Source organism: Mustela nigripes, chromosome 4, assembly GCF_022355385.1.
Source record: "Mustela nigripes isolate SB6536 chromosome 4, MUSNIG.SB6536, whole genome shotgun sequence".
In the NCBI taxonomy this organism is placed as follows: domain Eukaryota; kingdom Metazoa; phylum Chordata; class Mammalia; order Carnivora; family Mustelidae; genus Mustela; species Mustela nigripes.
The window spans coordinates 160,520,745-160,545,399 of NC_081560.1; the positions used below are offsets into that span (position 1 = coordinate 160,520,745).

Consider the following 24,655-nt stretch of genomic DNA (forward strand, 5'->3'; position numbering starts at 1 on the left):
AAGGGATTAATGAGGAAATCATAATAAGCCTGGGTTTTACACTTTAGGGATTTATAATCTAAGACACACTAGGGCAAATTTGTGTGTGTGTGTGTGTGTGTGTGTGTGTGTGTGTGTATACACACACAAATTTTAAAAAGAATGAACGTTAAGGTCCTTTCATCATAGGAGCCAAATCTAGAAAATCTGAGAATTCTTTGTGAACAAGTATCTCTCAGTGAATAACATCTTCAAAGTAAACCATGAGAGACAACCTACTTATTATACTGATTACAGTCTGTGACCTATTTTTCTGACAGGCTTCTTAACTAGACCCTGCACATTTAAGTTATTGAGATGCCAAATTATTGTCATAAAGTTGTTTAGAGCACATGAACTAGAACCTAAGGAGGTAGGTACTATTTAAACACCATTATAAAAGGCATGGAGCTTTTTAGCCTGATGTGTTCATCTCCTCTCTAGGGAAACTCTGTAACTGAGATAGGCCTGGGCAGCCTCTCCCTGGACAATGCTGGGCTAGGTTGGGTTCTGGCAATCTCTCCGAGTTTTCCTTGTCTTGCCATTAGTTCCTGTAGCCTTTCTCTCCTGGGCACAATCATTGGCTCACATACATATCTGCAGCTGTTCAAGAGGCCATTGTGATAAAACTAATTTTTGTAACATACATTCATCACTTTATAGTAGCTCTTTATCATGCCTCTTGGGGACAAAGAATCCTAAGTAAAAGGGGGAAGTTTTCATGATTCGTTTTTTAATATTAAAAGAAGCTGATCTACTTTCTCAGAAAAAGTTAACGTCACTGTCCTGGGTTGACCCTGCACATCTGTTGTGATATTCCACACACACACAAAAAGGTTAAAATACAATTGATTAGAATTCCGCGAATCATATTCCAGGTCCCACATCACCTTACTTGATGTTGGAGTGTTTCCACAGTTTCGTAGTTTCCTGATTTAAGACCTCAATGGCTAATTACATCCACTTCGGATTTGACAAAACTAGGTTACTAAAGATAATCTCAACTCTATTCAAAGCTCTTGGGGATCTCTAAAGCAGAGGAAATAAGAAGGGGGAATGATAAATTACGTTTCTAGAAGCAGTATAGGTTTTGAGGTTGGAACTTAAGAGAGCAGAATTTCACAGAGAACGGCCCTTTAGGAGCTTCAGAAACGGCTAGAGCATTTGTGGAGGGATTGGTAATCCCCTGGGCAGTCCCCAGGATGCAAACGGCGCTGTTGTGATGTGAGTGAGATAAAGCAGACTCAAGCCACATTAAAAAGGGTTTTAAACACCAAGCTGAGGCTTCAGAACTTTCCTCCGCGAGCATGGGGAGCCATCGAAGGTTCTCAGCAGGTGAGTGGCATGACCAGATTGGCCCCCGCAATGATGATCAACGTTGTAATTTCTCTGGCTCCCTCCTCCGCCCTCTGCCCGCCGCCCGGGCCGGCTTCCCGGTAGGTGGTGGCGGAGCTGTCGGGCAACGCCAGCACCGACCGCGTCGCGCCGAAGTGGCGCGGCTGGATGCTACCGGGCCCCGGCCGGGGCCGCCGAGCCGCCGCCGGGCGCTGCACCTGGGCCCGGCCCGGCCGCCGATTGGACGGCTCGGGGTGACCCGGCTGTATCGCGAGACGAGATTGGCAGCGGCGGGGCCGCATGTGCCCCCGCGCTGGCTTTGTATGCGGAGCCGCCTGCCGGTCCTTTAACAATGGGCGGCGCGAGCGCCCCGGCGCTGGGCCGGAGCTGAGGCCGGCGCTTCGCGGCCGACTGTCCGCATCATGAGCGGGGCCGGCGTCCCATGCACGCCGGCGGGGCTGGGGCTGTGAGGGCCGCGGTTCCGGGTAAGGAAGGTCGCCGTGGGGACCGGCAGGCCTGTGCTGGGCGCGGGACACCGGACCCGCCCGGCCCGGCCTTTTGTTCGCCTCTCTGGGGCCGCGCGATCCTGTGCGCTGCTCCGGGAGAGGAGGAAGCGGCCTGGGTGCGCGCCCGCCCCGGCGAGACCTCGGGGCACCCCCCCCCCCCCCCGGGAGGAACGAGCGCCCGGGCGCCCGCAGCCGGGACCCGGAGCCAGGCGGGCATTCGTCCGTCGGTTTGTCCGCGGGAGGTTTTCTCAGGGGGTCTGCGACTGGTGTCAGCGTCTCGGCCCTCCGGGGCTGACGGGAGGATTCGAACCCGGGATGCGGGGAGCCGTCAGCCGAGCCTCCGCCTCCAGCTTCCCTTGCGCGCACCCGGGGCCGCGCTTTGGCAACTCGGGCCCAAGTTGGTCCTCTTTGCCCGGCACCCAGGCCAGCTGTTCTCAGCGTGAGCCCACTCCTGACGGGGTAGGTCGGGCCTTACGCGCCGCGTCGGGGAATTGGTTTGGATCGGTGCTCGCTTTAGGTCGAGTCAGGTGAAGAGGCACAGCCACCCGAGGTGACCTGAAGTCACACCCCTCGGGGAGGGGGCGCGGAGGGTTATGTGGAGGGTGCTGGCCGTGACCGCGTCTGGGGTGTGTCTTACAGACTGAAGTTGCCGCGTCTGGCCAGGCGCGCCGCCCGGTCCCATGGAGCTGGAGGGACAGTGGTGGCGGGGACAGCTGGCCGCAGACATTCATCAAGCGCTTCGATACAAGGTAACCCCGATCCGCGACTTTAACTTGTAGTGTTCGTGCGTTAGTATAAATCGCGGCTTCCTGGGAACTGCGGTCACTAGTTTCCAGACCCGAAAGGGCGCGTTTGCTTGTTTGCTCGAGGTTAATTAACTTCTTAGTTTCTTCCCTTGGATGTATCAGAAGAACCTGCAACTTAAATGAGGAAGGGGGTGGGGCGCGATCTTTGGGAGAGGGAAGGTGGAACAAGACTTTGATACTGTGTTTAAACAGATAATGTGCGCTCCCTTTTTATTGGGCAGAGTAGCCCTCCTTGTTCTGTAGTTGCTGTTGCTTTAGGCTGTTAAGTCACATCTGTACATCAAGTCCCCAGCCTGTCCACTAACTTACTTTAAGTAAGACTTTGGACAAGTTACTTAATTTTCGTGTTTCCCAATTTCCTCTTCTGTAGAATGAATAATAATAATGAAACGTGCCTTGTGGGGGCGGGGATTGCGAGATTAAATGAACTGATTCTGTACATGTGCTTTAGAACAGTGCTTGGTATATAGAAGCACTGAGCCCTAACTGTTGTTTTCCCTTGGACCCTCGGATTTAGGGGCTGTTCAAAATGCCTTAGGGTAGGAGTTAACTGCTCCCTCCAGCTAATGTAAAGCAGAAAGTAGACTTAATATATTTAATAGATGATGGTGGGAAGAATACGGTTTTCTGCCACAATGCAAAGTCTGCGTGTTGTTGCTCTTAAGTAACAATTTTACTCGGTCACATCTCAGTTTAAGGGGTTATCTCTGCCTCTTTGATAACCAGAAGAGAGAGCAGATCCAAAACTATCTCTAAGTTGACTCATTTTCACCAAAGATGGAGAGAGCCATTTGTTATGTATAGAAAATGAGAGCGAAGCAAAACAACTGACTAATAAAAGGGATGCTGACTATTGGAGTTGAGAGATCCTGGGATGATAATGAACTTGTATTTTGATTTTTTTTTTTAACCAGGTTAACTAGATTAGAAAACCTAATTGACTTTAATTGTTACAATTGTACCCTTTTCTAAGGTTTGAGATTTCTAAATGCTACTTATTAATTCTGACATTCAGCTTCTTAGGTGGACTAAATACACCTCAGCCCCCTAAGAGGTTTTTCCTACCACAAAAAGGTCTCCAATTGTGGAATGGTTCTCTGGAATGTTAGGAAGAGAGTTTCCGGTTTTCCATTTTGAAAATTGTCCATATACTTTTGATTTTTTTTTTTTTTTAAAGATGTGGTCTTTTAGTTTTAAATGTTCTCCTTTTCTAAGTGTCAGCTCTTTTTAGTCCTCTGGTATGTGGTGAAGTTAATTATTTGATGTTAATGATACTTTTATTTTAGTGACATAAAACTCAAAAGATTTTTTTTTAAAGATTGTATTTATTTATTTGAGAGAGAAAGTGAGTGAGAAAGAGAAGGAGCAAGCATGAGGGACACAGGGAAAGGGTTAGCAGAGTTCCTGCTGAGCAGGGAGCCCAATGTGGGGTTCAATCCCAGAACCCCCAGATAATGACCTGAGCTGAAGGTAGACACTTAACTGACTGAGCCACACAGGTGCCCCTCAAAAGATTTTTCTTAATGGATTTCCATGGTTTTTGATTATTTTATGTGTAGTTTTAAATCCTGAATGATTTCCTGAATTAATTTTGTCAGTTGAGGTTGGAAGTGGATTCCACCCTCCTTTCTCCCTACAGTTTTGTTGAATACTTCTTGTGTGTAAGGCTCTGGGGAGAATTGAAGGAATAGGACACAACCTTAAAGCTGCTTATGAACTATCAGAGGATGAGATAGCACAGAGTTTGAGGGAATGCCACCGAAAATTACCTTGAGCCACATATAGCCACCTGTGGCATGCTACCCTGGGTTGTCTTTATTTTATCTTTAAGCACTGTGTAAGCCACATTTGACACAATGGACACACTTTTGAATAAATTATGTTAATCAGTAAAACTTGAACATCGTGGAACTGGAAAGAACCCTGACTATAGTACAGTGAAGTCAGGGAAAGTTAAACTGAACTTTTCTCATGAAAAACAATACATGTTAATTCCAGGCTGTTAAATTAGGTGATTGCTTATTATTTATTCAACACCTTCGAGTACCTGCTATATACAAGTGCTATGCAAAGTGTTAAAATGGTATAGTGAATGAGACAGACATAATCTGCCTTTGCAGAGTCTAATCTATAACTCCGAGCATCTCAATTTAGATCTTCCTTTGGGCAGATGCCATTCAGACACTATGGATGGTATTCTGTGTGTAGATCCAAGGTGTATGGAGGAATAATTGCTTTGACCAGCATTATATCTATTAGAGAAGGGTAAAAATGATAGCAAATGGAAATTTTCTTCAACCCCTAAAAGCCAGCTATATTGTTTTTGTAAAATATAATTACACTCCCCCCCCCCAAAAAACCTTCAAAGCAGCTGTCTTCTTACACCCCCTTGTCTTCTCCTCGGTCTTCTTGTTCTTCTGTATATATTAGTGCTTTAGGATGCTTGGGAAGTATTTTCAAGAGCCTTTATGACAGATGGGAACAATGCAAGCTTGTGAGAAGCATTCAGAAAATATCCCACAAGTTGTATTTACATTTGTGAATATTCCTTCTATGCCTTTATTTCTCTCCTGGCTGGACAGTAGTAATCTGTTCTGGGGAAGGGATGGCATTTGGGGTGGGGAACTGACTAGTACTTGAGACTGGAGAAGCAGATGACAAGTCCAGGTCTCGGTGCTTCTGGCCTATGGGATTCCGAGAAGCAGAGAGGGAAAAGAGTGTAAAATTCTGGAGGATCAGGAATAGATTTTAGAAAAACCTTGTAAGCTGAGAGAAGCATAGGTCATTTTCTCATGCTTGCCTAATTGCAGGCAGTGCCTGGACAAGGAGAACTAAATCTGACAGCCGGCTGGTAAGCACTTGTACTTTACCATTTAAAATGACATAAAGAGAATGCATTAGTTTAAAATCTCCTGTTTGTCGTTGGTGTTCTTGCTTTTGTTTTGTCCATATTTATTAAAGTTAATATAGTAAAAAAAGTCCACCAAATACAGTGTTTTTCAGCTGTGTTACCCAGTGAGCTTTAAGACCTTGTTCAGGCCTCTTAAAGAAAGCCTACTGTGGCTTTGTTTTTTCCCTAGCACTCGGTCCCCTGAGCTGGGTTAGATCTTCTGTCTCCGTGTTCCTGTAATACCCTGTGATTACTATATATCCTAATCATCTCTGTATTTTGGTTTACCTGCTCAAGAGTGTTTTTCAGCTTTTATCCCTGGGGTTAACATAGTATCTGCTACATAAAAGGTACTCAGTAAATGTCATGTGATGACAGCAAAGAAAGGTGAAGTTTTAAATTGTAACTCATTTACACCATTCTAAAGATCTGCAGAGATGGGGAAAGAGAAGATCCTGGGAGCTGCATGAGAAATCGGCATGTTCCTTTTTATTTGGGGAATTAATACTTCTTCTCTTCAAAGAATCGAGCAAGCCTAAGCCAGTGGGGTGTTTTTGTTTATTTTTTTATTTTTTCCTAAATAGCATTTACTTATGCTATTTAGGAAAATTTGTACACATGTACAGAGATTTAAAATGGACTATTAGTTTATCTCCCAAGCAACTCTTTAATATTATTTAGAAATTTTAAGTGATAAATGCATATGGTTAAAAAATAAATTCAGGGGCGCCTGGGTGGCTCAGTGGGTTAAGCCGCTGCTTTCGGCTCAGGTCATGGTCTCGGAGTCCTGGGATCGAGTCCCGCATCGGGCTCTCAGCAGGGAGCCTGCTTCCCTCTCTCTCTCTCTCTGCCTGCCTCTCTATCTACTTGTGATTTCTCTCTGTCAAATAAATAAATAAAATCTTTTAAAAAAATAAATAAATAAATAAATTCAGATAGTATAAGGTTTAAAATGAGCTTTCCCCAACCCTCACTGTTCTCTGATCCCCTAAGGTTATCACTATTGTTTTTTTCCTGAAAAGCTACCTAGTAAAGTAGTATATGTGCAATATTTTTTGTTGTTGATACAAGAGGTCAGAATATATATTCACTGTTCTGTACCATCCTTCCATCCCAACATCATTCAACTCATTCTTTTTATGTTTTTCTCCATATCAACACATTTTGATCAACTGCCCTTTATTTTAATGTCCACATTGAATTGATGTCCTATGGTTTATCAGTTCTCTGTTGATGAATGCCAGGCTTTTTATTGCATTTTTTTTTTTTTTTGAGATAATTGTAGATTTACATACAGTTGTAAGAAATGATACAGAGAGATCCTCTAAAACCTTAACCCAGTTTCCCTCAGTGGTACATCTTACAAAGCTTTAGTGTAATTATCACAACCAGGATATTAACATTGATATAGTCAAGATACAGAATAGTTTTTTTAATCACCATAAGAATCCCTTATGTTATGATTTATAGCCATGACCTTTTCTCTCCCGCCTTATTCTCCCCCTTAACCTCTGCCAACGACTAATTTGTCCTTAATGTCCATAATTTTATCCTTTTAAGAATGTTATATGTTAGAGTATGTGACAGGATTGGCTCTATACACTCAGCAATAAATCCTTGGAGATTGTTGGACAGCAAGCTTTCCCCGCTATTCTGCTATTAAAAACAATGTTGCGGAGGACCTCCTTATATGTAGGGTTAATTGCTAGGTTGAAAGGTATTTGCAATCTTCATTTTAAAAAATTTATATTACGTAATTGCTCTCCAAAAGGTTATGTCGGTTGTCACCCTGACCTATTGGATACATGGTAGTTTTATTTCCACTCTTGATAGCATAAGCAGGAGTTAATAAAATATAATCTGGAAAGTGAAAAACTATGTAATTCTTTACTTTTGAAAGAGGGAAGCCATCTTTTTATATGTTTCCGTATTTAATTTTCCTATAAACTGTTCATAGATGTTCCCTTTTCCTTATAGATGTTTAAGATTTTTCTAAATAATAGAGAAATTAACTCTGTCCTATGTGTCAGAAACATTTATTAAATTCATCTATTCTCCTGATTTGAAATGCCATTGTTACTAAGTCAATTTCTTTATCCAAGAAAAAGGAGTGTCTGCATGTATACAAGTCTTCGTACTCCTTCAGAATTTTAATGTTACCTTCATAGAGTGCTAAAGTACAAACACTTTTTCTAGGTGTTTTAATTTTTGTAATTACTTTATATGGAATCTTCTGTTTTCTAGCCAGGTTTTGTTTTGTTTTTGTTTTTAAGATTTGATTTATTGGACAGAGAAAGCACAAGCAGGGAGAGTGGCAGGCAGAAGGAGAGGGAGAAGCAGACTCTCCGCTGAGCAGGGAGCCTGATGCTGGGATCATGACCTGAGCCGAAGGCGCTCCCAGGCTATTGATTTTTTTAAATATTAATTTTGTAAACAACCATCTTACTGAATACTAACTGTTTATTTTCTCTTTCGGTTTTCTTGGATATAAATTCTCTCATCTAAAAAATAATTTTATTCCTGTAAGTGATTTTTGATTCTCTTTTTTCATTGATTATACCTTTTCTTTCTTTTTTCTATTTGGATTAGTGTTCACAGGATAATGTGAAGTAATATTGCAATAGCAGGCATTAGAATGCTCATCCTTCTATTGCTTTTTCTCCAAGTGAGATGCTGGCTCTTAAATTTGAGATTTTTTTTTTTTAACATTTTTTAACATTTCTTCCTTCATCTGCTATTATTTCCCCCAGGGTCACCTTTGTCCAGATGCTATCTTGGCATCTATCAAGATGGTTGTGGATATTCATGTGTGATTTTTAAAATTATGATTTATAGTAATAGATTTCCTGATATCAAACCATCTTTGCATTCCTGGGATGTATTCTTTGGATATACTATTAAATTATATTGGTTAACATTTTATACCTTATTAAGTTAGATATAAAACTGCTATTTTTGTTTATTATAAAATGTCCACAACATAAAACTTTAAACATTTTTTAAGTGTACAGTTCAATGACTTTAGATACATTTACAGTCTGCTCCTTTAACCACTCTCCATCTTCAGAACTTTTTCAACTTCTTAAACTAAAATACATTTTGTTTATCCGTTCATATATTGATGGATTGTTTGTTTCCATCTTTTGGCTTTTGTGAATAATGCTGCTGTCAATATATGTACAAATATCTGAGTCCCTGCCTTCAGTTCTTCTTGGTATGTACCTAAAAGTGGAATTGCTGGATCATATAGTTATTCTGTGTTTAATTTTTCTGAGGAATTACAATACCGTTTTTCAGTGGCTGTACAATTTTATATTCCCACCATTACACAAGGCTTCCAGTTTTTCAGATTCTTGTCAACACTTGTTAATTTTGTTTTCTGTTTTTTTTTTTTTGGTTTTTGTTTTGTTGAGAGAAAGAGAGGACTAGAGGGAGAGGGAAAGAGAATCTCAAGCAGGCTTCACACCCAGCATGGAGACCAGTGCTCTTGCTGGAATATATCTATTCTGTAATGCTCCATCTCACAACTCCCAGATCATGACCTGAGCCATATCAAGAGTCAGATGCTTAACCAACTGAACCACCCAGCCACCCTTGTGTTTTTTTGATAATAGCAATCCCAGGGGTGCCTGGGTGGCTCAGGGGGTTAAAGCCTCTGCCTTCGGCTCAGGTCATGATCCCAGGGTCCTGGGATGGAGCCCTGCATCGGGCTCTCTGCTCAGTAGGCAGAGAGGCAGGCAGAGATAGAGAGGGAGCCTGCTTCCCCTCCCTGCCTACTTGTGATCTGTCTGTCAAATAAATAAATAAAATCTTAAAAAAAAATAGCAATCCCAGTGGGTGTGAAATATTATCTCATAATGGTTTTGATTTACATTTCCCTAATTATTACTCATGTTGAACATCTTTATATGTGCTTTTTGGCCATTTATATATCTTCTTTGGAGGAATGTTTATTCAGGTCTTTTGCCCATTTTTAAACAAGTTGTTTTTGTTGTTAGATTGCATGTATAAAAGAATTCTTTATATAATCTGGATATTAACCTCTTGCCTGAATCTGATCTGCAAATATTTTTCCCATCCTGTAAATTGCCTTCTCCCTCTGTTAAAAAGAGTGAACTTTGATAGACAATAGGTTTTAATTTTGATGAAGTCTCATTTATCTTTTTTGCCTGTGCTTTTGGGGTCATATCTGTGTAACTTCCTGCTGTTGTGATACCTGTTGGGTTTAGTTTTAGTATTATGCTGATATCATGAAATAATTTAGAACCTGTCATTCTCTATGTGGTGGAAATATTTTATTTAGTAGTGTAGAAAATTTCTACTTTAAAAAAAAATGGGCTCATATAATTCTGAGGTTGAACAGCAATGGGGAAAATGTTTAGGTATATGAAAAAGTAATGGCAAAGGAGAGCATCATAAAACTGCTGAAAGCAAAACATGCTTAGAAGGTACTAGTGGATGAATACTAAGTCTGTACCTTCCACACCTCTGCAAGTGCAATATAGTGACATACCAGAAGCATATTCACCTCTTGTTACCTTCTGACCCAAAGCTTTGAGCTTTCTGGAGGGGGTGTGTATGTGTTGTGTGGTTGGGATTTTGGTGAGGATGTTTTTCGGAAAACACCTGTTAGGGAAAACAGGATACAAAAATCTTGCTGGAATATATCCATTCCATAATGTAAGAAACAAAATTTGTCACATCAAAGATGGTTAAAAATGAAGGGAAAAGTTTGGTTTTAAATTTTAAACTCAGTGCTGTTAATTAGTACTCTTCATTATCCTTCAATCAACTTTTTCATATTTGTGTTTCTTTCAAGAGAAGTGTTTTAGGCTCTTGTTAACACTAATATATTGGGTGGGGGGGAGTTGTCTTTGCATTGTGCGGGTACTACTCCTATAGGCTATGTTAGATTAAATGTTGTTCCTCTTGATATAGGAGCTGAAGTTGCCTTCCTACAAAGGCCAGTCCCCTCAACTAAGTCTCAGAAGGTATTTTGCTGACCTGATTGCCATTGTGAGCAACCGCTTCACCCTCTGCCCTTCTGCCCGACATCTTGCTGTCTATTTGCTGGACTTATTTATGGATCGATATGACATCTCCATCCAGCAGCTGCATTTAGTTGCACTTTCCTGTCTGCTTTTAGCAAGTAAGTATGAATCTCATCTATATGACTGGAAATTTCCGTTGTTTATAATAAAGAAAATTTATGTAGAGCTCAGTGAAATATCACCAAATTCCATTCATTCCAGTTTACTAGTATCAGAAAGTTTATGTTGAAAGTGCTTCTTGGCATAATAATTTTTTAACTAGATACTAAAAAGTGGCTCTGAAGTCTTTTGAAAACATATGTTCTTAAGCCCTACATCCTGAAGATTCTGCTATAAACGTCTAGCCCTCTCCAGATCTACTGACTCAGAATCAGTATCATGGGGCTTGAGTTCCAAAGGTGATTCTGATGTACTTATCCAACTGAGAACCATTGTCTTAAAGTTCTCAACTGGGATAAATTGTGCCCCACAAGAAATAGTTGGCTTTGGTTGAAGACAGTTTTGATTGTCTTCACAACGTGGGAGGATGCTGCTCGGGTCTAGTGGGTAGAGGGCTGGGATGCTACTAAATATCGACGATGTACAGGACAGCCCCCAGTAAAGAATTACTGGCCCCAGATGTCCATGGAACTAGGTTGAGAAACTCTGTTTAAAAGGTATTATACTCTTGTATTGTTAGAATACCTTCTACTGACTGCATAATGACTTGGCTTAATGAACTAAAGGTTCACAGCAACTGATAAAAATGGGAAGGATTTTGCTTCTGCAGTAGGCACAGTGCCATGGTCGGTTGCAGGTAGAATCTGATATCAAACCGTATTTGTTACCTGTTGGAGAATGTACTGGTAGGTCTTTTGATGCCTCTTTCTTTTAGCTTCTTCCTGTAAATCATTTCATTTTTAGAGCCTTGACCAAAGAGAAGGAGGGTGAGTGAGTAAAGGAATTGAAATTGGGTTTTTCCTAGTAATGTGAGAAAGATTCTATTTGATATTGAAGTTGGAATTTATTACTTTTTATAGTACTTATGACATTATAATAGGAATGTAAACTCCACTTGAAGGTAAGATGTAGAAATTCTTGGTGCCTTCATCTCTGACCCCCACTTGAGAGTTTGGGATCTTTTGTGGCTGCTGTCTAAGGAACATTCCACCTATACCCTGCCACCAGAGTTCTAGAACAACTTTGTTCTCTGACTGCAAGTAAACCTAAAACCAAATGCAGGTCTGTGTAATCATTTCTAGTACTGATTTCTCTTCAGATTTTCTTTTTCTTCTCTTATTATTCCTTTGAGCTGATGACCTTGACTACTGATTTTGTCTCCTTGGAGGTCTTTTTTAAGCTACTTCAAATCCTTTGTGGACCTGGCTGAATATAAACAAACATATAAATGACTCCCACTCTCTGTGGATTAAGGTAGAAACTCCTTCGTGTACCATTCAGAACCTTTCATCTGGATCCAGCTACCTTTCTAGTCTTACCTTCCCACCCTTTGGCACCTTGAGCCAAAGTCTCACCAGAATACCATCTATTTTCCGAAAATCTATACTTTTCCTTTAATCTGTTGTCCTCTAGGATTCAGACACATCACCTGTTCTTCTCACCTCTACCCAGAAAGCTGGAGAGGTAATACTTGTATTTATAATTAACTTCTAGCCTTTAATTAGAGTGTCATTCTCATAAGCAATCTCATGTACAATTCTGTATGTGTTTCATCACTGGCTGTGAAGCTCTTTGTGGTTTCACAGTTTGCACAGGACTGGAAAAACCCATACTTGACATATTGGATGTGTGAGAATCCACAAATGGAATGGTTTCTTGTTATCCTACAGAATGTTAGTTTATAATAGGATCAGTTTAGAGTAGAGACACACTGGAAATAAATACATAAGTTAGGTTATTTTAAAAACTTCAGATCATTAGTGAAAAATTATTTTTGCCTGTTGTGGCCATATTGTGCTTTTTTTCCACTACCAAACCCCATCTGCTCTATGCCGGAGATTCTTTTTTTTTTTTTTTTTTTCTTAAGATTTTATTTATTTATTTGACAGACAGAAATCACAAGTAGGCAGAGAGGCAGACAGAGAGAGAGGGGGAAAGCAGGCTCCCTGCCGAGCAGAGAGCCCGATGCAGGGCTCGATCCCAGGACCCTGGGACCATGACCTGAGCCGAAGGCAGAGGCTTTAACCCACTGAGCCACCCAGGCGCCCCTGTGCCTGAGATAGTGGGAGATTCTTGCTGGTGGACTGTGAAATTATGAATGCGGTAGTCACTTCATGGACCAACTTATATTTGTGACTAAAGTTTACTTACTAGTAATTTATCAGATGAATTAGGGGATGCTAAATTAGATACTCATAAACTACATGTTATTGCCAAAGTTCACTGGGGACTCTAGTCAGATGATCTACTAAGATTCTGGCCACCACACAGTGCTTGGTATTGGTGCCAGGTTTCTGCAGTTTGTATAATTTGGGGGAAGGATACTTTACCTTGCACACCATCTTAGGTTGATTGGAACAAACTTTTCACCTGTTCTTGTTTTTTTTAATTATTATTGTTAAAGATTATGATTAGTTTATTTTATTGAATAAAGATGATTATTTTATTTTATTGAGGATGATTTTGCACATTTTCCAGAGACTACGCTTTAGGATTTGTATTTGTTGTGGTTCAGATAGGATTTGTTGATCAGTTATTACTGAAAGAGTCCAATACCTCCTCCCTTTGTTCTGCTGAGACCCCCTTAACCTCTCTTTTCCTGAGAGAAAATTGTTTTTCCATTGTTCTTTTTCACTGGAGAATGGAAGAGTATGAGGGAGGTGTGACCCAGGGTCTCAGCCCCTACAAGTAGGCAGTAGGCAAGAGTTCAGGCTGTCAGAGTTGTAAGTTCTAGGCCCATGTTGGGTGTAGAGAATACTTAAAAATAAAATCTTTATTAAAAAAAAGAAAGTTATGGGGCGCCTGGGTGGCTCAGTGGGTTAAGCTGCTGCCTTCGGCTCAGGTCATGATCTCAGGGTCCTGGGATCGAGTCCCGCATTGGGCTCTCTGCTCAGCAGGGAGCCTGCTTCCCTCTCTCTCTCTGCCTGCCTCTCCATCTACTTGTGATTTCTCTCTGTCAAATAAATAAATAAATAAAATCTTTAAAAAAAATAAAAAATAAATAAAAATTAAAAAAAAGAAAGTTAAAGCTATCAGCTCTATGCTTGGGTTAGGTAATCAAAGCAGCTGATGCTTAGTAGTTGGCTACAATTTCTCCGGCTTCTGCTCTGTTTTACAACAAAAATACTTAACATGCTTCTAAACTGGTAGCCTGTTTTCAGTATCTGATACCTGTTTTTAATTTGTGGAGTACATTCTAGTGCTTTTTATATTTTTATACTCTTCTTACCTTTGACAGCTCTCCAGTTAGGTTTCATAAACTTTATTTAAGTATAATGCTTCTCTCCTCCCAGAATGATTGAACTTTGTATATCCTTCTCAGCTGCTACCTGCTTTAGGATGGGCAGCCTGTTGTGTAAAAGTGAAGAACAGCTTACAGCTGACAGGACTAGGTGACAGCTGGATTTCACTTGTTAAGTAGGATGGAAGGCTGTCAGTCGTTTGGCCAAAGATGAAGCACAGCTTGTGAGTTCCAGGTAATATGCTTACCCAGCTGCCTGTGTCTGCACTACTGGAAATAGGAAGAAAGGGCCTACAGACTGTCCTGATTGGAGAGGGGTTCGCAGTGCTTTAGAGTAAGGATTACAGTGATGAATTTCCTAGGTTTGTATCCCTTGTCAGCAATATGAATTTCAATAACCCTTAAATCTGAAGTTACCTGTCCATAAAATGAAAATAAAGACATTTAACTGTCAAAATTATTGCACAGATCAAGTGGGTAAGATGTTTAAAACCACATAGGAAATTGAAACATAAGAGTCAGCATCATAATGATTAATTCTTCCATAAACTGTTCTATAATCTTTAATATGGCTCCCTAGCCCTAAAGATTCTGGCTCTTTCCAGAAAAAGTCTTGGATTATCCTGGGAAATTCTGAAATTCCAACTCTTTGTCATGTATACCCTGGCTTCCCTTGGCTTCTGTGATCAGCACTGAATTTGTGAAGAATGTGGAAGCAGTCTTAGAGATAAGGCTTTGGATAATTTGCTCAAGGTCTTGTGTAACTAAGAAATGATCTCAGAATCAAGATGAAGCCAAAAGTAAGATTATAGACTGTTAGTAGTAAAAATCTGTGATAAGTGACTGTTTCTCCTTGCTTACCAATAATGGGGTGACAGAGCTTTTATTTTATTAACTAAAGCTGAAAATTTTATCTCTTAGTTGATTTGATTTACGTCTCAGTTTTTAACGAGAATAGAACCTTCCCCACTCTCCCCTGCCACGAATTGTCTTCCTGTTCCTTAGCTGTTTTTCTATTAGATTGGTAGTCTTACAAATTTGTGAACATTCTTGGCTATATTAAGGATGACTTTTTTCCTACTCAGTACTAACAGAATCAAATGTGGATTAGCTGAGTGTACAGTGTGACATTTGATCCTTGCCCTTCTGCCACATACCTGCCATTCACTGCTGGCTTTGAAAATGTGCTGGTTTCCATGGCTGATCTGAGCATTTCCTATAAAGGAAAGAAAGTCTGATGTTTTGTTTCTGTGGCGTCTAATTCTTTATTTTCTGGGAAGCAGATGTGAATTTCCTGTGCCCTTAGTTCCTGTTTGAGGCCTTTATCAATATAATCACATGGCTTCTGGTATTTCCTTTCAATGGAAGAAACTGATCTTTGTGAATCTGTATGTGGTATTGCAGATAAGTTGATTTAAAATACCCATGCACATAGCTTTCAGCACAACGAAACTATGGATATGAAAGCAGATACTCAATGACACTGTCACACATTTTGAAATCCTTCAATTTCCGTGATTCTGAGTATTTATATCACTATATGTAATGAAAAAGTTCCAAAAACACCTAAGCCTGAATAAAATCCCAAGTATGGTTATTTATGTAATTCAAGGTTATTTTTAACTCTGCATGTTAAGTTGCAAAGGCTTTCACACCTGTAATACCCAAGTACTTTATAAATACAGAAACCCCATAGATGTTTAATAATATGGACATCTTACCTATTTTGATAGTTTTTGTTCCCATATAACCCAGTGCAATACTTTGATTTAGAAGTACAGATTTGGGGATTCAAACATAAGTCTTCCTTTTTGGCTTCCATTTTTTATTTGGGTCAGCTTATTTGACCTTACATGAAATGACCAATCTCACTCTTTTTTTTTGAACTTTGAAATTGGTCATATACAATTTGGTTTTCAATGTTGATAGTTTCAGGGAGATAATATGGAACATTCTTGATCCTTGAATTAAACAGTGAATTATGGTGTATTAATTTCTTTAAAGGAACTTCAAGGATGATATAAATAAACACATTAGTTTTTACGATATTCCTTTGAAGTATATTGCTAGTGTTACTGCTGTTGCACAAATGGAGGGGCACTTACTTTAAGAACCTTAATGATTCATCCAGAGGGATTGTACTAAATTCCTAGGACATCCTCCACTCTGACATCGAGAACAGTGGATCCTTCCCTATATCGTTATGCAGTGATGATGCTGGATGACTATGTCCTAAAGACCATGTCAGGGCTTTTGGCTATACTAAGTATATCATATTGGAAAAACTTGGGAAATTCTTCTCTATGTGATTTGAAGTGGGAGGGCTATCTAGATTCTTTAAAATCTGAATTGTGGGTTTTTTTTTGTTGTTGTTGTTGTTGTTGTTTTAATCAACTCCTACCCACAGCAATATTTAGTGTTCAGAGTAATTTAGATCTAAAGAAGTTCAGAATTTCTGAGGTGGGAGAAAAATTCTCTTTGGGCCCCAGCTCTTCAAGTCATGAGCTTTGACTCTTCCTGGCATAGGAGACACAGCCTTCTACTCCAGTTCTCCCACCCTCTGGGCAAAGACCCATGTGGTCAGTAGTGCCTTTTCCCCAGCCCTGAGGCAGGCTGATTTGAACAGCCCCAGTGGCTCCAATACATTGAACATCTGGCCCAAGGGCCACTACCATTTGTTGTAGTACCTCCAGTGTGTGATAGAAACCCAGCCCTTCTAGAAGAGAAATTTCACAGGGAAGCTTACCTTGCCTGGTTTCTACTGCTTTTGACAGTCTTTCTGGATTTTCTCCAAAATATGTTTTTAATGGATAAAATAAATCATAAGATTTCCAAGGAAACCATAAATATGTTGAAAAAGTTCTCAAAATAGTAAAACAAAAAAATTTTACACAGTAATATGTAACATAGTCTAACAACTGTAATTTTGAGCAAGTATAAAAGCTATTGTGAGAAATCTATTTGTATTACATACAATTAGAAATAATCACAATATAATGACTGTTTTAAACTTTAACGTAAAATAGAACATAATAATAGAAGGTAGAAGGTTTTAGTTAATTTCCCTTCTTCTATGGACCACTATGGAATGAATCCAAAGAGACTTGAAGACAATTCCTTAGTTCTGTTGCTGCATCTGGAAAACAATACTGGTACTTGATAGTTTGAATTTTCTCCAGTCCTAAGTTCTAGAGGTACCTAAAATGAATGATTTATGTATAGGAAAACTAAAGTGTTAAGATGGTACAAAACCTATACAAACAGTATTCTGGGGCTGAAGAGGAAATTCTATTCCTCAGCTATAAATATGGATGAGTATTTCCTGAAAAGAAGTTAATGCCTTAGAATAATGAAGTTCAGCAATCTGATTGTCTACTTCTATTCTGCTTTCAGGAAGGGGATATGAAAGTAAATCAAAAGTATCTTCCCTTCCCTTTTTTGGTAACAGACTTAGCTAGGTTTCTGTTTTGAAATACCAAGAGGAGTTTTCCGTATGGAATGAGAAGGCTTATTAGATATTCACCCAGTTTTTTTCTCCCACTGTCTCCCACAATTCCGTCTAGAATTGAGATTGTGCAGAAAAATATACCAAGATGAAACACTTGAAGCTTAGCTACTTTTGATTTCAGATAACTCATTATTCTCAGATAACTTCAGATAATGAAGTTATCCTTTTCAGATAACTTCAGAAATTAAATTCTTTACCCTTCCTTCTATTCTAAAATAAACTAATTTTCTTCCACCGACCACTACCTGCCCTCCCAATAGAAATTTCCTAGAAATATTTGGCTAGTGAGATTTGAGAGGGTTCTTTTTTCATTGGCATGTAGGACTATTTTCATTATGTAGTGTGACAGAAATCAACATGTACATGTTCCATTTTTTTAGAGGAGGGGGACAGGCAGGGGATGGAGGCAGGAGGCGAGAAAACATGCAGGATATGAGAGCCAGAGTCCTAGCACAATTATATATGCCCAAGGTAGGAGAAAGAAAGTCTTTGCATCTAAATTTTTGCAGTGAGACTGCAAATCCCATTTAAGCAACTAGACCTATAATGATCACTTGTGTAACATTCTCTCTCTCTCTCGTCCCCTTTCCTTCTAAGGTAAATTTGAAGAAAAAGAAGATAGTGTGCCTAAGCTGGAACAGCTCAACAGCCTGGGTTGTATGACTAATATGAATCTCGTATTAACAAAACAAAATTTGCTACACATGGAACTGTTATTATTAGAAACCTTTCAGTGGAACCTCTGCCTTCCAACAGCTGCCCATTTCATTGAGTATTATCTCTCCGAAGCAGTACATGAAACAGATCTTCATGATGGCTGGCCGATGATTTGCTTGGAAAAAACAAAACTCTACATGGCCAAGTATGCAGATTATTTCCTGGAAGTATCTTTGCAAGGTGAGTCATTGTGGATGCCAGTAGGTGACATGTGAGCTTGTGATTTGTGTATTCTGTTGCTTAAGTTCATTTTTGATGTCTCCACAGATTATGCCTTTCTAAATTATGCACCTTCTTTAGTAGCTGCTGCATGTGTGGCTTCTTCAAGGATTATACTTCGTCTTTCTCCAACGTGGCCTACTAGACTGCATCGTCTTACTGCTTACTCCTGGGATTTTTTAGTGCAGTGCATTGAACGGCTCTTGATGTAAGCCTCCTTGATCTCGTGTTTGTGATTTCTCAGTATTTTTCTTCATGGATGAGGGGCCCTAAAAACAACTTCTCACAAACATGTAGCCTTTAGGACCCTGGCTCTGACCATTGCTGCCATGGGCAAGCCACTTTATGAGCCGTGTTTGGTGGAAAGCTGTACCTTGGCTGTTTCCAGGGAGAGGCTGTCAGTGCTGTCATAAATCTGGATACTCGGTGTATGCGCTTACGTGAGTGAGCCCGTAGCCCAGATGTGCCTTGGTCCTTTCCACGTCTCGGAATGGTCGGGCCACCAGGGTGTCACCAAAGTGTTTATTGTGGATCTATTTCTTAAGCAGGAAATAGGCCTCCAAGTGATAGGCCTCACTATCAGTGAGTTCCCAAGGTTTGTGCCAAAGGAAGGAGCTTTTCAGAAGGATAAGAGTGAGATCTCACCATTGTCGGGATTACGGTTCCAGTGACTGCTACAGGCAGTGGGGCAGTCTGCCGAGTCAGCCGTCATTAACCATCTTCTCTCTCTCCCTGCAGCGCGCATGATAACGATGTGAAAGAGGCAAACAAACAGAGAGGCCAGGCAGGGTCCCAGCCAGCGCAGCTGAGCGTGCTGCAGTCAGCTTCCCAGCCCTCTCGGCCAGTTCACTTCCAGCAGCCCCACTATCTCCACCAGATGCACCACACCCCGCTACAGTATCGCCATCCTGTAGCTGAACAGGCAAGCTGCCCGCAGATTGGATCCACCACGCACACCTCATCTTACACACTACAGACGTGTCCTGCTGGCTTCCAAACCAGTGTGCAGGGCCTCGGGCACGTGCAGACTGGTGTTGGGATGTCCCTGGCCATACCAGTAGAAGTTAAGCCCTGTCTGAATGTTTCTTATAATCGGAGTTATCAGATCAATGAACATTACCCTTGCATCACTCCGTGCTTTGAAAGGTGATCTTATGTGAAGGTAATTCCCGACCCAGACTGTTCTGTGACTTGAAGCTCTGGGGCAAGCTTTTTGTAAACTTCTCTTCAGAAGGAAAGGGATCCAAATTATATCAGAACTCTTCAGAGACCAGCATCAGGAAGACAACTGTCCCTTTCACTGCGCCACAAGTACCTGGGAGGACTGAACAAACACTGCACACACTTTAATAGTATGCGTATCAGATCCTGTTAAAACACATCCCTGTGTGACAAAAATTTTCAAGCCCTGGCTGATGGTCCAAATATTTCAAAAATATTCAATACGATAGAAAATTTGGATAGACTCTAAATCACCATTTTGAGATTTGACCTGTGGTGGGCTCTGGGCCTAATGTTAGCTTGTATTTCAGAGACTAATGTTTATCTGTGGACTTGCCAAATGGTCTTTTTATGAAGGAAAGTTACAGTATTAATTTTTGAAGAGGACTTTTTTTTTATTCTGCAGTTTTGAGTTACATTTTTGATCTACAAATGAATTTTTGACTGAGTTTAAACTCATGAATTGCTATGCTATACCAATCTGTACAGTGAAAAAAAAATTTTTTTTAGATGAGTCTATATAACTTCCTATCACAATATATAGGTATCTGGATTTATATACTAAAATTAAGGGTGGAGTAGATCTCTTAAAATCATGGTCGTAAGTTTTTGTTGTTTTTTGGCCCTAAGTGATCAACCTCAAATCTTTAGGATTAAAACACACTTAACTCAGGGAATTTGTACTACTTGGAAACACTTAACTGTAATGCAACATGCTTTGGGAATGTTATCGTATGAACTACCTTTATAACATAGGTTAAAATACTCTTGCTAGGATGTTTTCAGCTGAGAACATAATTGTAGCTTAGAATGAATGAAGTGGTTCCTGTCATTCAGAATCCCTATATAGGTTTTGCATTTCTCAGTGCAATCAATGATTTATACTCAGATTTGATGTTACTCTAGAAGTTTTTTCAAGGGGAGGTGTAACTGTAAAATGTCAGTACTAGAATAAAGTCCTGTAGGTTTATTTTGAAGTGGAATGTGGCCAGGGTAGTTCTCAGGTTGTGCTAGAGCAGCACTTTGTGATGTGGAGGACAAGTTTTATAAGCAGCCTTGCAATCCAGCCGGTTCGGGTGTATCAGGCAAAGGAACCGAATACTAGATTGCAGTAGCCACTTGCATTACTTTGGCTCCAGAACTGCCCTGAGACATTTCACTGTGTCGGTAATGAGTGAAAACAGCAATAATTAGTCATTACAGCAAGGGCAATTTGGAGGGAAAGAGTTTGGAGGGAATAAAAAGGAAAAAGAAAGCATTGTAATAACTGAAACTATACATTGTGCTCTTATCTGTGGAAGAAGAGAGATTTGGTGGAGGGAAGCTTTCTGATTTAAAAATTAGTAAGGTGTGTCTTTTTGTGTTTTTTTTAAAGATAGCACTTGAATAGAAGGGAAACTGCATGGCAGGTGTGTGACTGCCGCAATATGCATTGAAGACAAACTTATTATAAGATGTTGTGGGTATGCAGCAGGAGTCTCCGTAATCACACCGACGGCTTTTGTTGGGAAGGGAAGGGACTCAACGCAGTAGTGGACTGATCCAGATGGCTCCAGTGGGTAAATGTGGGTGGGTGGCGTCTGCCAGCATGAATTCCTAGAGAATGTCCTCCTTAAAAGAATGGTTAACTTTTATAATTAGAGTACATATGGCATGATGTGGATTTATTAATATAGTCTGGTAGGTAAAAAACCACTCAGGTAAGAACACTCACTCTTGGCAGTTTTCAAGCCTGAAAATTGTTTTCTGAAAGTATCATCACTTTTCCTCTTTACAGAAAGGCTGCTCATTGGGTTTTGGTAGTTCTTACCTCAAGAGAACTTGAATTATTTGGGGGAAAGTGGGTTAAAAAGAGAATATATCTTTCACATTCACATGCAGAACCCAGCACCTGGAGTCCAACTTTCAGTATTTTAACTACCTCAATAATGCTATGAATGTAAGATACTGGGATAGAGATCCCAGCTTGAAACAACAACTGGTGCCTATGGTAATTTAATGTCTTGTCAAATGCTTTTATTGATTGGTTTAAATGTCATTCTTGTTATAGAAGAATATGCCTTTTTAAAAAGCTTATAACACTTTCCCAGTTTGTATTTAAAAAAAAAAAAAAGCTAAAGAACACTGGATTAATTTTTTGGGTGGGGGGGGTAGAATAAAATAATTAATTGGTTACTATTGCTGCATACCCAGGGTGGGGTGGGGTGGGATGGTTGGAGAATCAGAACTATTTTTAAAACATTAGGTTTCAATATAAATACAACTCAAAACTGCTAGCCTTGGGGGATGGGGTGGGGGGAAGTTGTATGGGTTTTGTTTTGTTTAATTTATTGGTTAGTCTTTAGGGTTTTTTTGTTTTGGGGTTTTGGGGGGGGTTGGTTTGTTTGAGATTACTGGACCATCATTAAATGTGTACTGTGAAGAGATTAATGATATGTATAAAGGGCTTTACCAAAGTCCACTAAATAAACACTACTCAAGTACAGACTGCAAACCAAAATGTATCTGTGTTGTGACATTAATTACAAATAGTGAGTATGGTGCTAAATTCTACACCAATGGAATTAGATGAGTGCTATGCACTTAATTTTAAAATAAAACTAGTTTTCAGTAAAATGGCTTTAGTGTTTTGTTTTAATATATATTTGTAGTTTCAGTGAACCATGTCATCATATTAGTCAGACTTGGAATCCTAATTATATTTACTAAAAGCTATCCAGAGTGAGAGCATAACTGAAGTGGGAAACTCTTGTCCATTGATTATGTAGTCATACAGAGCATCAAAGCCCATGAAGTATGTTGGACACAGCTTTTGGCCTTTTGAGCTTAAAATCAGTATATTAGCAATTGCAGCTTCTGATTTATCAAACACATACTTCAGAAATTTGAGGTCTAACTGATGTCAGAACAGTAGGGACACAAGATGGTCGAGGGTGTGAGAGGAAGCAGGGTCAACAGTGAGAATGGTCTGTTCACCTAAGTGTATGTATCATTTGCCACTTAAAACTCAGCAGACAGAAATTGTTTTGAAGAGTAAAATTTTAACAGGTTTGGATGTGTGGATTGAGAACTTCCACCCCTTGAGGCACCTGAATGGCTCAGTGGGCTAAACCTCTGCCTTCAGCTGGGGTCGTGATCTCAGGGTCCCTGGGTCAAGCCCCAAATTGGGCTCCCCCGCTCAGTGGGGAGCCTGCTTCCCCCCCTCTCTGCCTGCCTCTCTGCCTACTTGTGATCTCTCTGTCAAATAAGTAAAAATCTTCTTTAAAAAAAAAGAACTTCCACCCTTAAAAAGCATTTTTTTTAAAAAAATTAGGCTTCTGTATTAACCCTTGCTCTGGCACAGTGCCAGGGTTTAGCAACAGACCTCAAGAGTCAGTTAATATACAATGTTCTTTAAGGCCGAATTTAAGAAAACAACAGGCATTCTAAGCCAGGGCAGGCAGCTCTACTGTGGAAGCAGTTCTGAACCCCATGTAACAAGTTTATATCCATCAATTGTCCTCCAGCACACTCTGAGACTTAACCTCTGTAACCTCAAGCAGCTTAAATTTAGCTTGCTGCGACTATCATTTTGGAGCAGTTACAGTGGTAGAGTCTAGAACTCAGTTTAATATCTTCATTTAGGAATCTCTCCACATCCATTTTAAAAATCCCTTAGATTAAAAAAATAAATAGAAAATACAGTAAGTGGAAAGCATTAAGACCACGCTCCAGCTTTCCAGTGGGAAAGGCTGCTACCCTATCCCGACCCAAATGCCGTTCCCTTTATTATGATTTTAAGACTTTTTTAAGAGCAGTTTTGGAGAGGCACCTGGGTGACTCAGTGGGTTAAGCCTCTGCCTTCGGCTTGGGTCAGGATCTTGGAGTCCTGGGATCGAGCTCCGCTTCAGGCTCTCTGCTGGGCGGGGAGCCTGCTTTCCCCTCTCTGCCTGCCTCTGCCTACTTGTGATCTCTGTCCGTCATATAAACAAAATCTTAAAAAAAAAAAAAAAAACCAGCTTTGGAGTTTTTAGAGCAAAATTGAGAAGAAGGTACAGAGATTTCCCATGTGCCCACTACCCCACACAGGCTCATTCTCCACCATTGTCAATGCACCACCCAGAGTAGTACACGTTACAACTGATGAATCTACAGTGACACATCCTAATCACTAAAAGCCCATAGTTTACCTTATGGTTCACTCTTGGTGCTGGACATTCTATGGGTTTAGATGAAAGTATAATGGCATGTTTCCATCATTATTATATACTATGTATTTTCACTGCTAAAAATCCTCTGCAATCTGCTTATTCATCCCTCCTCATGCCTTCTCTTTCCTTCACCCCCAACCCCTGGCAACCACTAATCTTTTTATTGTCTCCATAGTTTCTCCTTTTCCAGAATGTCATATAGTTGGGGACATATGGTGCATAGCCTTTTCAGATTGACTTCTTTCACTTTAATGATATGTATAAATTTCCATCATGTCTTTTCATAAATTGTTAACTCTTTTTAGTGCTGAATAATATTCCATTGTCTGGGTGGATCACAATTTATCCATTCACCTACTGAAGGACATCTTGGCTGCTTCCAAGTTTCAACAGTTATGAATAAAACTGCTGTCCAAATATATGTAGGTTTTCCTGTGTATTTCCAGCTCTTTGGGGTAAGTACCAAGGATGTGAGATTGTTGGGTTGTATGGTTAAGAATATGTTTAATTTTGTAAGAAACTGCCAAACTCTCTCCCAAAGTGGTAGTACCTTTGCATTCCCACCAGCAATGAATGAGAGTTCCTATTGCTCCACATCCTCATCAGCATCTGGTGGTGTCAGTGTTTGGGGTTTTGGCCATTCTATAGGTGTGTGGTGTGTGCAGGGGTGCATAGAGTGTAGTATCTCATCGTTTTGATTTGCATTTCCCTGGTGATAAATGATTTGGAACAACTGTTCATGTGTTTATTTGCCATCTGTATATCTGGGGAGGTATCTTAAGGTCTTTAGCTCA

General features: G+C 40.2%; 1 protein-coding gene across 3 annotated transcripts; it reads left to right on the forward strand.

Moving 5' to 3' along the window:
- The first annotated feature begins 1,650 nt into the window (after positions 1 to 1,650).
- Positions 1,651 to 22,287, forward strand: CCNJ (cyclin J). 3 transcript variants are annotated; one of them, XM_059398226.1, is made up of 6 exons: positions 1,651 to 1,838; positions 2,499 to 2,608; positions 10,494 to 10,704; positions 18,112 to 18,411; positions 18,499 to 18,658; positions 19,189 to 22,287. In XM_059398226.1, the coding sequence occupies exons 2-6, from the start codon at positions 2,540 to 2,542 to the stop codon at positions 19,598 to 19,600; spliced, it is 1,152 nt and encodes a 383-aa protein (XP_059254209.1). In that variant the 5' UTR covers positions 1,651 to 1,838; positions 2,499 to 2,539; the 3' UTR covers positions 19,601 to 22,287. The 3 variants fall into 3 exon arrangements, with proteins under 3 accessions (XP_059254209.1, XP_059254210.1, XP_059254211.1); XM_059398227.1 differs by having other exon boundaries at positions 18,532 to 18,658; XM_059398228.1 differs by having other exon boundaries at positions 18,535 to 18,658.
- The last annotated feature ends 2,368 nt before the right edge of the window (positions 22,288 to 24,655 follow it).

Bases quoted from the DNA above. Each gene is read 5' to 3' on its own strand.
- CCNJ (XM_059398226.1), top strand. From the start codon at position 2,540: ATGGAGCTGGAGGGACAGTGGTGGCGGGGACAGCTGGCCGCAGACATT. The intron at 2,609-10,493 runs GTAACCCCGATC...CTCTTGATATAG, and splicing joins ATCAAGCGCTTCGATACAAG to GAGCTGAAGTTGCCTTCCTA. The intron at 10,705-18,111 runs GTAAGTATGAAT...TTTCCTTCTAAG, and splicing joins TTCCTGTCTGCTTTTAGCAA to GTAAATTTGAAGAAAAAGAA.